The sequence below is a fragment of the Kryptolebias marmoratus genome, linkage group LG13 (genome assembly GCF_001649575.2).
Source record: "Kryptolebias marmoratus isolate JLee-2015 linkage group LG13, ASM164957v2, whole genome shotgun sequence".
NCBI lineage: Eukaryota > Metazoa > Chordata > Actinopteri > Cyprinodontiformes > Rivulidae > Kryptolebias > Kryptolebias marmoratus.
This window is the reverse complement of record NC_051442.1, coordinates 18,281,440-18,295,220: the sequence shown is the minus strand read 5'-3', so window position 1 is coordinate 18,295,220 and position 13,781 is coordinate 18,281,440. Positions and strand designations below refer to the sequence as shown.

Here is a 13,781-nt window from a genome sequence, read left to right as displayed (position 1 = left end):
GAGTTCAGAGCTGATGGCGAGGGATAATAACAGTGACACTTGTTAGTTTTAAACGCCATTCGCTTGACGGTCGGCATCGGTGAAATGCTTGACAGATTTACGGTCATCATCACAACCCCCCGCGTCCACCAACCGCCTTGGGTGAACGCCTTAGAGTTTAGGTGGAGCAAACCCGTACACACATGGCACGTTTTAAAACCCTCCCCGAGATTCAGTGTCGTTTTCTAACGCAAAGAAATTGCAGCTAATTGTCAATGTGCAGACGTTTCTTTCATGTGAGGTGCTGTTGAATGAATCCCACGTTTCCTTTCTTTTCCCCCTCAGTAAAACACCGTGTTGACATAATGGCTTCCTCCCCTCAAAGGTTGCACTCATTTTTGTTGTGTTTTTTGCTGAGAACGCGGCACACACGCAGTAATATTTTCCAAACTTCCCTCGCGTGGCAGGTGCGCAGACACGAGACGTCAAAAAGAATCATGCAGTTCTGTCGTTCCGAGCAGGTCCTTACGCTTGTGCTTTCTGCCCTCAGCGCCTCCACCGGAAGCACCGGCATGTCTGTGGCCAAGACTACCGTGGACAAGTTGCTGAAGGGATATGACATCCGTTTAAGACCTGATTTTGGAGGTACGTGCCCGTCACTGTTTTTTGGGGGGGCCCTTATGGCACTCAGGCTTGGCTTGTATTTTTCAGGTCAACGTGAGGACACGTTTATGAGTCATCCAGCTGAAATCTGTAGAATAGATGGGCTCTAGCAATATGACAGGATCGAGCTTTGAACATGATTGTGACCATGCTATTGCCAGGCATCCAGTCACTTATCAAAGATGGCTGCTCCTTCAAAAGCAGGCCACAGATGAAGAGCAACGGCACGTTTTTGTTTTTTTTTGATCTTGCACGATTAAGTCCCAGAGTTTCAATATTTCTCCAAGAACAGCTGTATTCGGGCCACTTTGAATGAAATTGCCTCATACATTTAGACCATTAACTTTCATAGGAATACTTCTGCTCTACAGAACAAAGTCTGTTTTGATAACAGCTGGAGACAAGACACTTGTGATCATCACTGAGACTGATTGTTTCACTGAATCTTTTCTACCGCACTAGATGTCAAGCGAGACACATTGTTGTATTGAACTGTACATTAGCGTTTTTGCTAATGGGATGCTTAAGTGTGAAATGAAAAATTAAAAAAAGAAAATAGATGTTTCTGCAAAATGACTTAGGCACCTGTTGCTTGGGTTCATTTTAAAGGGATAGTTCGAATTTGTCAGACAAAGGCTTCTGAGGAAAGTCTACGAACAAGCATCTTACCTGTTGCAGATAGATCTTTGAACCAGTTTGGAGAAACGCAGATTAGCTTTGTCTGAACTGGCAAGCTAACAGCTAGTCTGAAGTGTATTTGTGCCTGTATGTAAGCACAGATGTCTTGCATCACATGTAAAATGAAACTGATGTAAAGTTTTATAGAATATTATTTGCATAAACCTCTATAAAGTTTCTGAGTTTGTTTAAAAAAGCAATCCACTTTGGTCTCGGCTGCCGTCGGACTAGTCGTTAGCTCATCATTCCAGCCAAAATTCAACTCTGTTTGTCTAGATTGAGGTCATTCAAAGAGCTATCTACAACAGGTTAGATATTAAGTGTTCGTAAGCTTTCCTCAGAACTCCTTGTTGAAAAGAACTGAACTATTCACTTTATTTAGTTTACATAAGCATTTGAGGTCTAGTCTCTGCATGGCTCTCAACTAATCACATCTTGACTCCATGCTGATTAATAACCATAAAAACAAATAATTCACTGCAGTATTCGACTTCATTGCGTGCGGTTCACACATTCATAAATATTGTATTCCAAAAAGGGCCACTGTTGCTACTTAACGTGGCCAAAAAAAGAGGAAAACTGAGCACAGTCTCAGGACATAGTAACAGAGTGGGCTGTCAAACTAACAGGAGCAAATAACACGTTGGAATGTGTGGCATCGAATTAATCACGCAGTTGCAAGGCTGAAAATTCACAGAACGGGGAAAAGCAGACGTTTTCAAAGAATTTGTCATATCTTTTCCATTTCAAAAACAATTACAATAAACCTACCGATTCAAATAAAACAATGAGCACGTGCTCAGTTTAAAATAATTCAACAATAATAACCTCACCAAAAAACATTCAATTTTGTTATTGTTATTTATTAATTTACCATTAATTGTTTTGATCAAAATGAACTTTTGGGGAACATGTGACTAGGGTAAATGTCCAATAACTGGGTTGAAGAAAAGAAACTAGATTTGTAATGTTGGTTGTTTGGGTTGAGCTGATGTTGGTTATTATAAAAACATCAGATAACTTATTTTTGGGGGGTTTTTTTGTAATAAACTTTTAGCTGGGTATGAAGTTATTGTTCTTCGGTAATGGCTCAGTAATGATTTACAGTTTAGTTGACAGATGTGGGAACTAGCTACAACAGGGATGGGCAGTGGTTTTTGAATATCTGAAGTCTAGTTAAAATGGGCGAACTGGAAGAATTAATGCAACCGTCTCCAGGGTCTGTTTCTATCCTCGTAGTTTATTTTGAAAGAAAACTAGTGGAAACTATGTTCACGGGTGAGCTCAGGTTTACTGTCAGAACACGGGCATGACTGGAAATATCCCCGGCTAGCAGGATTACCGGCATTACACGTCTGTTGAACACTTTAAATTTAATTAAGATACTTTGTGAACAAACAATAAGAATAAATAGCTTAAAACAGATGTAGGACCAACCTAAAAAACAATGCGAGTAAGAGAACGACTACAACGAACAAAACTTTGCTTTGATTAAATGCCATCTGTGGTTTCCACCTTTTCTGTAGCAAAAATTCAGATACATTTTAAATGTAGACTTAAAGTCGATAACTTTTTACTGCCTTTGTTTGGTTGAATATTATTCTGTTTAGAGATACAGTCTAAACCGGGCTTACTAATTAAATTTATCTCACCGGTATTTAAAAAAAAAAAATGCTGCAGGCAGCAGCTTGTCAGTACTGCTACTACAACACACTTGATGATAATGAGATCAAGCAGTGAAAAACATATAGCAGGTGCGCCTCCTCATCTAACCTTCCTCTGGTTGGATGCTCTGCCAAAAGCAGATGCTCTGATGAATGCTTGTGTGCCAAGATGCTTTAGCCTGATGTTAGCCAATGAAAAAATATGTTGTACTCGAGGTTATACGTCTTTGGTTTGAGTCTGCGTTTTGGAGGGCTGCCATTTTAGAGCTGTTTCGTACATTTAATGTTAGAAAACACGACATAGCTGAAACCAAGGCTCTCCTTTCATGCTGTTCTTTATCTTGCCGCTCAGTAGTACTTTTATATTTAATTTAAGATTTGGAGTTTTATTCATTTTGGGAATATTACTCAAATACTAACAGAAAAAAGTTTTAAAGTCAGGATTTTTGTAAAGAATTCTCATATTGCTTTGCCCCATTGGCTTTAGAGCTTTGGCACTTGCACAACATTTGTGCTTTCTTTCTCGTGTTTCGGTTTGAGGGACTGATTTGTTCTTTTTGTCAAACTGACTATAAGAAATTTAAAGCTTGAACTCATCCTTATTGCTTTCTTGTTTTTACAAATAACAGTATATTATCATATAGTGTCCACTAATTATTCTTAAAAAAATCAAGTAATTACTGTATATCAATAAAAAATGGTGTAGTTACTGGTTGACATTTCTGACAGCAAGAAACCTAATATAATTAAAAACTATTTCACATTGTCATTATGTAAAGGTCACTGTGAATGCACTGTTTTCTTTATCTTAAAATGGTCCCACAGATGTTCTGAAGTGGGGTTCTGTAAAAAGGTTATGAACAAATATTATCTTACCTGTTGTCTTACCTGCGTTTGTAGAAAAAGAGTTTACTTCTGACTGGTTTTGCGATGTAGTGGCTAATTTGACTGCAGCTAAAATTAAAACATTTAGTTGCCATCTTAAATCAGAACGATTTTTTTAAAATGTCATAGTGGTTCAAATGGACACTTTTTTATAAACCTTTACATCTCTGTCAACTCTGCATTACGTGGTTTTACAGAGAATTTCTTGATTATTTACCAGCCCAAATAGTGGCAGCAGCAGCTAGCTGTAGCCATTACATCATAATATTCTGTGTGAAATAAATACAGTATGTATAAAAGTTACATTTTTTTTTGCTTAAACAAAAAGGATGTAAATTTGCTTATATGTTATTTTTTGTCAGCAGAAAAAGAACAGGAATAAAAACTTTAGCGAACTGTCACTACAACTCACGGGATTCATGGAGGGGGGGTCAGGTTTTAAAGATTGAGAATCCAAGCAAGGAGAGAGTAGGCTGTGGTTTCCTCTCGGGTCAGGGAGCTGTAGTCCATCACGTCTTGACATTTCCAGCATCAGTCAGCTACTTCTGCCGTGACACAACTGCTGACGACCCTGAGCACTCAGGCTTCAACACAGAGGGGTTTCATTTGGCACAATGCTGAACACCAACTTTGGCTTGTAATAGCCTGGCTAACGCTCATGCTCGGAATAAAACAAACTACTCAAAGGTGTGTTTTGATGGAAAAAAAAAGGTTGTGATTTAGGTGGCCAAAAAGAGGCTTTTCGAAGCGCAGTATTGGTTGCTGTACCAGTATAGCCATAAATAAAAAATAGCCTTTTTTCCTTTCTTTGGGTCGAGCTGGAATTCAAGGGAAGACCCCAGAAATAGTCAGGAGACTCAGTGGGCAGCTACATCGTCTTTTATGATTACTCAGGATTCACTGTGGTAATTTATGATGTGGATAAACAAATCTGCTGACTCCGTATTTGTAATGAATGGTTGATCTTGTCATCAGTCAGGCAGTGTCTGTCAGGAGTAGACGCTCGCTGCCTCCATGTTGACAAAGTTTATCAGCTTTAAACCATCACAAGACAAGTACAAAGTCAGTTTCATGCCCACACTCACTAACGCTTCAGCTACAGCACACAACTTTGAAACTGTTTTTCAAAGCAATTAAGAGCATTGCCCAATCACCTATATCAGGGGTGGGCAATCCTGGTCCTTGAGGGCCACCATCTTGCATGTTTTACTTGTTTCTCTGCTCCAACACACCTGATTTGAATCAATGGGTCATTAACAGGCGTCTGCAGAACATGAAGAGGGGATTTAACCTCTGAATCAGGTGTGTTGGAGCAGGGAAACAAGTGAAGCATGCAGGATGGTGGCCCTCCAGGACCAGGATTGCCCACCCCTGGTTCTGTACAATACTGTTTTTTACGTATCTGCGAAGCTTTTCGGAAACAACACAGAAGCCTATTTTGCACATACCCTCTATCCCTTTGGAAAAACCAAAACAACAACGAGGCAGCTTTTTTATTTTATTTTAACCCTCCTGTAGCCTTCAGGTCAAATGGACCAGAAGTTACAAGAGCTTCTAATCCTCTCTTTAGTTACGAGGGCTTCAGGAGGGTTAATTCTGCATCTTTTTTTATTTAACCTGATGCTGTCAGCATTAAACTTCAGTCTTGTGCTGAAAAAGATTAATAAAAGCAAAAAAAAAAGGACGAAATAAGAATGCTTTTTATACTGTTAGTGTGGACGTTCTTGCCACCTAGTGCCTGAATATTATAGCACAAATATTTATCCATTCTTGTTTGATTTTTTGTTATTATAATGTATATATACATCTGTAGTGTAGATATGGCTTTAGTGCAGCGCCAGTCAGTCATGTGCCACAAAAAAGAAAAGCAAATTAAGTTTTACCCTTATTAAAATGTTCCAAGTAATCAGCATTCAACACTCATGTAATGAAAGAACTCAATGGCGAAATCACCGTCTGGAAAACATAAAAGGACGATGAATCTTTGTGACAAATGTGTCCACTTCTCATGTCCAAGTGATGGTTAAATGTTTGCCGTGTGCCACATGTGCCATAGTGGTGCGCCTATACAACATTTGGACAGTTTGGAACGATCGCCGCCATTTCCAACCAGGACTAGGTTCTGATAAGTCTTTTAGATATTGGGCTATGACCAAAAAGCAGAGATAAACCAGGCCCCGTCTGTAACTGTTGGAAAACACAATCATTGCACTGTGTGTGGAGGACCACTGTAGAGAACTGCAGCCAGCAAAGACACTGCATCAAGACCCTGTTTGAGCTCAGGTCATATTCAAACACATAGTTAGGACATTTTTTTAAACTTTAGAAGTGGGATTATGTGGAAAGGTTACGAAAAAGTATTATTTTACCTGTTGTAGCTAGCATATTGGCGAGCTTTGGATATCTTTTCCACAGTGGACTCTGTGATTCTAACTATTTCACAACTTGGTGAAGCACTAATAAGCATTGGCTTCGGAAGTTAATGTAGAAACAGAGTGGTTTATGGTCACATTGGCATGTCTGCAATTCATGTCTCCAGTGGTTTAGAGGAATACATTCGTCAGACAGTGAAGACCACAGCTCTGACCAGAGAAAAACATTTAGTCTCTACAGTTTTATCAGCACCAGTCCTGCAACACTGGTTCAGTATCAGAGAATCCAGCACCCAGCTTCTAAGAGTTTGTGGAAAGCAATTGGGATTCTGTGGACAGGTTATGAACAATTACTATTTTATCTGTCAAAGAAATTCTGCAATGCAAAATTGATGATAATGTTTAAGTTAAAAAATCGTTTTCTCTTGAGCCACAGATGTGAGTTGTTTTAAGACGTCAGCAGTCTTGGCCCAGCTTAGCTGTCAGTTCAGTCAAATTTTATCTTTATTTCTTCAGTTCAAAGAGCTGTTAACAACAGGTATTAATTGTTCCTAACATTTACACGGAGCTCCACTTCAAAATATCTGAAGTGTTGTTTTAATCCTCATAATGTTCTGTGCACCACACAAGGTATTTAACTAAACAAGGGAATGGACAAAAACTTCAATATTTACAAGAACTCGCAAGCTTCTGCATCAAGTCGTTTTCTCCTTCAGTAAACCTGGCTTCAGAAAAGCTCCATCAAAAATAACGTTCACCAAATTGGTGTGTACAAATCCTTAAAGGTACACAGCATGGGTTTGGTCTGACAGTTAAAATCAACATCTTGTGTGATGAAATGATTTTAGGAAAAGTGATGATCCATAAAACGTATCTGACTAAATTTATAAAGTAGAGTAATGAAATACACGACCTAGCTAAATCAGTTTCATAAGAGCCCTGTTTAAATATTAACTCTTCTCACAATACATCTGCAAATGCTGTAATGCTGTTACCTTCAAGCTAATATAGTATTTGGATATTTATTTTAAATTTCAGCAGTATGAAGACAGAAAACTAGCTCTGCTTTAGATCATGATAAAGACTGACATTCTGCTCACGCACCTGTAAAAGTCAGATATTTCAGGTCTTTGTAAAAAATTGCATTTGTTCTACTTGCTGTATTCAGCCATTTTCGTCTCTGCGCCTCTTACACTGTGCTCACGAAAGTGAAACATTGAAATTCAGAACATGTAGCTGGGTTTGTTGCCAGAATTGAAAACGAGTGCACATGGCCCAGGAGTTGACGCCAAGCACTGAGTCGTTTATTTGCCACAATACCTGTGGTTGTTACTTGAAGCCATTAGCATACTGGTTTGTTGTCACATGTCGGTCAGTTTGTGAATGTGATTCAGTACGAATCTGCGTGCTTCTGCTTTTGGATGTCTCAGACTGTGGAAATATACCGTGCGTTTGTGCAGTTGGTCAGTGAAAGAACAAGAGGATCTGACACCACGTCCGTAACCACTATTGATTTGTACATGGGAACTGAAATCTCATTGAAAAATGGGCCACCCGAGTGCAGACTCACTCAAGATTAATTTCGCTTTATTGATACCAATATGATATATCAAGAAGAAAAATCTAAAACCAAGCGACTCTGCTGTCTGCTGGAAGAGATACTGTGGGAGCGCCACGCTCGGCTCTCGCCTCATTCACACATTCGTCCTTCTGGAGGACATATTTCACATCAAGCTGCCATCACCGGAATGACTTTTATGATCTCAGCTTCCACCATTACCAAAGCATGAAGGGTGACATCTTACGGATGCTTCAAACGTGCCATTCTTCTAGCTGAGCTTCTACCGACATTCCTGGACTACAAAGTGTTAAAGACTATTTATCTTGACCCAACGCTGCAGAGGGCACAAATAGAAACATAGTTAAATGTGCTGTTATGGGATAATTATTTCTTATCTATTTCAAGTAGGCCCTAAATGGTTGGTGCAAGGTAATGCAAGGCCTGCATTAAAATAGAATCACTGACCATAAAGTGCATTTAGTGAAGCTGAAAGTCCGCTCACTAAATATAGTAGGCTGACGCCCTGAGGGTATTCTGATGCAAACACTTTTAAAATGGTGACTTTGGGATAAAAGGACAGAATTTATTTATTTATTTTCACCCAATCTAGACATTAATTTAGCATACCATACATGGTTGTGTGAAAAATGGGTTGGTGCGAGGTAATAAATTATTAGCGGGGCTGCAAATGAATATAATCTTGTAAATCATTAATAGGTGCTCTCAGCACAAGTCACACCCTTTAATGTAGTTTTATACAATAAATCAGCAAATTAGTAAAACAAGATGCATATAGCATCTTGTATATAGCATATAGCATATAGCATAATTTTCTATAGCCGGACACATTATTGTTTTCTACCTGCCTGTATATCTATAAGGAGACACATTGTGCCCCCTTTTTCACAAGCACAGGAAATGTTTGCGACATGTTTGGGTCAATGTACAGCAAGATTACAGGATAAAAGCTCCCTTTTACAGCTGATCTTTTGAGCTATTGTATCTGCAACTGATATCGGATGTAGTGTTACCTGTGACAAAGTGGTCCAGTTTGTGTTTACCACTTGTCCCTTATTCTTATTTCTGATTCACTTACTTTCTCTAGTTGGTTATAATGCTTAGATTTAAACATTACTTTGCAATTTTGCTTCACTTACTATCCCGGGTTTATTTGTGTTAGCATTATGTTGCAGTTTCCATCTATTTATATGTTTAGGTTAAAGCTACTACTTCTGGACCATTGGTTGAATTTGTTTCTTTTGTTTCAAGGTACATTTTTGGTCTTTGTTTTCCCTTTTACTCACCATTGTTTGCATTTCCTGCTTAAATGGCTGGATGATGTCATTGATAACCTGGCTGGGTTCGACCAATTAGAGGGTTTTCTTTTGAGTATTGCTTTGTTTTTCTTTAAAGTAACTTTCTGAGTTATCTTGTATTACATGGTTTATTTTGCAGACCATTTCATTATGTTGATGAGTTTTTAAATTAGATTAATAATTTTATTCTTGTTTTTCTGTTTAGATGTTTGTTGTTTGACCTGTTTTATTGTGACTTAGTCCACTCAAGCACAGGTGTGTTGCCAATTGGCTATAAAAACAGTGTGTTTTTGGAAGCTAGAGAGAAGTCTGTCAAATGAACAAATAAAAGGCATCACAAGAAACTGAAACGGATGGCTGATGCTGATTTTTCTGTTCACCTTCTGACCCTTTTGTCTACACTACCTTTACATTACCCTTTACTCCTCCAATCTGTTCCACTGGGTGTGTTTCAGGATGGATTTAAATACACATGTTACCTAAAGACAGCCTTTTATACTTACCCTAAACTTTTACTATGAATAGTGAGGTGCAATCTCACCATGACTCATGTGTTCAACTAGTTTAGTTTATTAAAACACATCACCACAAGTACAAATGCTGAGTAATATACTTCGGTCACCCAGCCGTTGCATTTCTTTGTCACATGTTGACTTCATAAACCCTGGGTCTCATAGTGCTTTTGAGGTTAACATTGAGAACTGATGCTCATATGCACTCATTTTGATAATATTGATTATAAGAATGGTTCATTTAACAAAAAAGCAAATTTAAATGTCTGTTTTACAGGAAGAAAAAAGGCAAAACTGGAAGACTAGCTGTTTGAGTCTTTCCTGCGTCAGATAGCGTGGTAGTTTGCATTTAATCAACTAATAGCAAAGAAAAAAAGCATTAGCGAAAAGGGAAAAAAAGGATTTTCAATTTCTGAGGTACATTAATTGCAAAACTATTTGATAGTGAAGATGGAAGGAGAGAAAGATGAAGTTGAAGAACTTCTTTTATTTCAAATTTGAAAACAGTTTACCTTTGAACCTGAACCGCTCACTGAATGGGATCTTTCCAATCTCAGGGAGACCAAACAAAGCAGCAGCATGGTGTATTCTATGTGACTGTAACCACATTGTTGTTTGGATTAGTGTGCCATTTTGGTTTTATGTGTGACGTTGCCGCAGTGGACTTGTAGTCTTCACGAACATCTTCTTGCTGTAGTTCTTTGTATCGCCCACCATCTTCTGGGTTTTTTTTTTTTAAACTTGCTGGTGCTCTCTGTTGCTCTACTTTGGCACAACAGTATGGTCATGGTCATTTGTCTTCTGTTCTCCTTGTCTTCAAGTGAAGTCCAAACATAACCCACAACAGCAACCTGCACATCAGTTTCACTCACGTCCAGGTTTGTGGAATGAATGACACATAGAAAATGCTGGGCTTGTATTGTGTCGATAAAATCAAATAATGTGACCAGACACAGTACGGAACCGGTACCAAACAAAACGCCTTGCATCATAACATATAGTTCAATATGGACAATATGTACGCAGCAACAGCCGCTTGACATTGTGATCAATGCTGTACTTATGTGGTAAATCTAAAAGAACACAAAGTAGTTCGCCACTAATACACAGCTCTAACAAGACAGATAAGAAAGACAAGCAGTGGAAGCACCCGCTATGCATAACGGCACCACGAGCATCACAATACTTCGACAGTGCAGCCAGAGCGTGTTAAAGCAGAGCAGCATGCGATTGTGGCTCATTATTGTTCGGTCATTGCCCCATAACTTTCGTAATTATGGCTTATATGTGAGGTATGGGAGGGTTCCAAATTACTACGTTGATGCTACAGAAGTTTTCGGCATGATCAATAAATCTGAGGCAACTTGGCCTCAGTGAAGATCACCCTGCACATGCATCAGATACGTAAAGAGGCGATGTTGGGAAGCTGTTTTCTCGCAGCCACGAATCTCACTGTGCCATCGAAATGCAAGGCAAATACGGAAAAGTGAGACAGGACATGCAAAGGTCTTTAACCTTGTCCGCACAGCAATACTTCACACAAAACACAACAATAGCTGCTGTATACCAGCCGTGTATGTGGTGCTAACGCTGCGATGGAACTACACCAAGAACTGGAAACAAGGCATAAAGCTTGCATGTTAATTTGACAGACTGTATTCACCCCTTCCCCATCTAGTTTCCTCTGCCGTGTGTCAAGTATGTGACGATTGTTCTTGTTCATCAGCCTTATTTGCTATTTAAAATATTACAGTAGAGTACACAAGGGTTTTGCTGTAGTTGAACAACTAGCTTCTGTAGTAGCTGTAGCACATATGCAAGCCTGAATTAATGTCATTATCCTTGTTGTTACATCTGACGAGCTTGGAGTTGTAGGCTTGGTGACATCATCATCTTCAAAAGGTTGTGTTTTGGTTGTCTACACAAAAATACAAGGGTGGCGTATCAAAACTTTTTCCCTCGGGAATTTGTTTTCAAAAAAGCAGGGGCTTCTAAAAGGCTGTTTCCATGTAGATGCAGGACTGAAAAAACTTTTGCATGTTCGCTCAGAGAGCATTGAGTAATGTCAAAAGTTTAAACAATGAAAGTTCCACTTTTACTCCCCGAGGAATTTCTAATTAGCCGCAACCAGCCTTAAAACTTTATGGTCTAACTTTGTCTTAGAGTGTGCTAAATGTGCACTTTTTTTTCCTCGATGAAATGACCAGCTCTCTGTGTTCGGTTTGTTTAAATGCAACCCCTTGGATGCCGTTGTTTTCAGATTTGCTTGTTCAAACATGTTAAAGAAATCAATGTCTGAACCCTTAATGAGAGAGTACAGTGTCATATTTATGCAGAATCAGTAAAACGGTGTACTGTGCCGTGGTGATAGTTCTGCTCTGAGAGACGTATCTGTAGTATATGTGATGCAGTGTTATGAGGCCGTTTCATGCAATTCAGCTTCTTTGCGCTTGCTTGTTGATTAGGTCAGCATTTTATATTGTCTTTCAGCCCTTTGTATACTGAACATGGAAAATAATTGAGATTATCAGCACAAACGCGATCCTGAGATGCTTTCCTAAGCCACTCTCCTTCCATATTTTTGTCCCCGTCTGGTGAAATAAACAGCAATACTTGCTTAGTTTGTCTTAAATGGGATTTTGTCAGTTGTGTAGCAAAGAGAAAATGAATTTCGCTGAGCCTACTGTACAGTAAATGTGCGTAACCAGGATGACAAAGAACCTGGAGAGCCTGCAAATATCCAAGTGACTGGGCTGTATGGAATCATTCCGTTAGTGTTGGTCTGTTGATGTGCAGAGATTTTAATTTTTTGGGGGGAATCCAATCGACGGATAAAATTAATCGTTTCGTTTGTGATTATTTCACTCGAGCGTCTGTGTTCCTGCATTACCAGAAGTTGACTTGTGTTCATTTCAGGGCAGAACGGACAGAAAGAAGACACTTTGTCCTTGGACCGTACTGCCACAGCAACATACAGCCACCCTGAGAATAAAACAGAAAACATTTAAAAGGTGACTCTGAGCCCCTGAGGGGGGGATGCTGTGGGGCTGTAGAACATTTTATGGTTTGCAGCAGTCATAAAAGAGGAATATCTGGACTGCAAAACCTTTTGGAAACACTCATCCACCTTTTTTTTAAGTATTGCCATTAAATATCTCTATTTTATATGAGAACATCAGACTTCACATTTAACTTTATAGCCATGTATTATAAATAACTTTACACCTGCCGTTTTACCTGATATTCTAATAATTATTGAAAAGAGTTAAATGGAAATTTTAGTTTAATACAAAACAGTGTAATGGAAATGTGCAACACATTCACAAACTTCACTTGCTTCCACTTTCAAATACACATACACAAAATGAAGCAGAAGCAAAATAGACTTTTTGGTTTTTACTTTTCTGATAGAATTTGGAACTATATATATATATATATATATATATATATATGTGTGTGTGTGTGTGTGTGTATGTGTGTGTAAAGAGTTGAAACTAGATGTTTGCATTCACTGCATAAAAAGACATAACCATTTTTTTATCACATTAAATCAGACTAAACCTTTCCTGTTTTAGGTCAGTTAGGAATTCTTGATTACTTTCTTCAAAGCCACAAGTATACATCCATTTTCTTAGTATTTAGTAGCATTGCTTTAAACTGTTTAACTTGGGTCAAATGTTTTGGGTTTCCTTTCATAAGCTTCTCTCAGTAGTTTGCTGGACTTTTGTCCCGCTCCTCCTGACAGAAGTGGTGGAACTGAGTCAGGTTTGTAGGCTGCCTTGCTCACACACACATTTTCAGCTCTGCCCACAAACTCTTTATGGGATTGAGATCTGTTCTTTGTGATGGCCACTTCAAATCATGTACATTGTTATCTTGAATCCACTTTTTAAACTAATTTGTCCGTATACTGAAGATCACGGTCCATTTGAAGACCCATTTGCGTCCAAGCTGTAACTTCCTGGCTGATGTCTTGAGATGTTGCTTCAATATTTCCACATAATGCTCTTTCCTCATGTTGCCTTCTGTTTTGTGAAGGTCACCAGTCCCTCCTGCAGCAAAATGCCACCACAACATGATGCTGCCACCCCCATACTTTACAGTTGAGATGGTTCGAGCTTCCCCCTTTTTCCTCCAAATATAACGATGGT

The 13,781-nt window shown here is 38.8% G+C and overlaps 1 protein-coding gene across 2 annotated transcripts in view; it reads left to right on the top strand.

Annotated features, from left to right (window-relative positions):
• The first annotated feature begins 533 nt into the window (after positions 1–533).
• gabrb4 (gamma-aminobutyric acid type A receptor subunit beta4) overlaps positions 534–13,781 on the top strand; it is a 73,252-nt gene continuing 60,004 nt past the window's right edge. The window contains exon 1 of one of the 2 annotated variants that reach the window (XM_017412660.3): positions 534–624. In XM_017412660.3, the coding sequence (XP_017268149.1) occupies positions 552–624 (73 nt within the window). In that variant the 5' untranslated portion in view covers positions 534–551. The remainder of the gene's footprint in view (positions 625–13,781) is intronic. The other variant, XM_017412659.3, reaches the window with a different exon arrangement.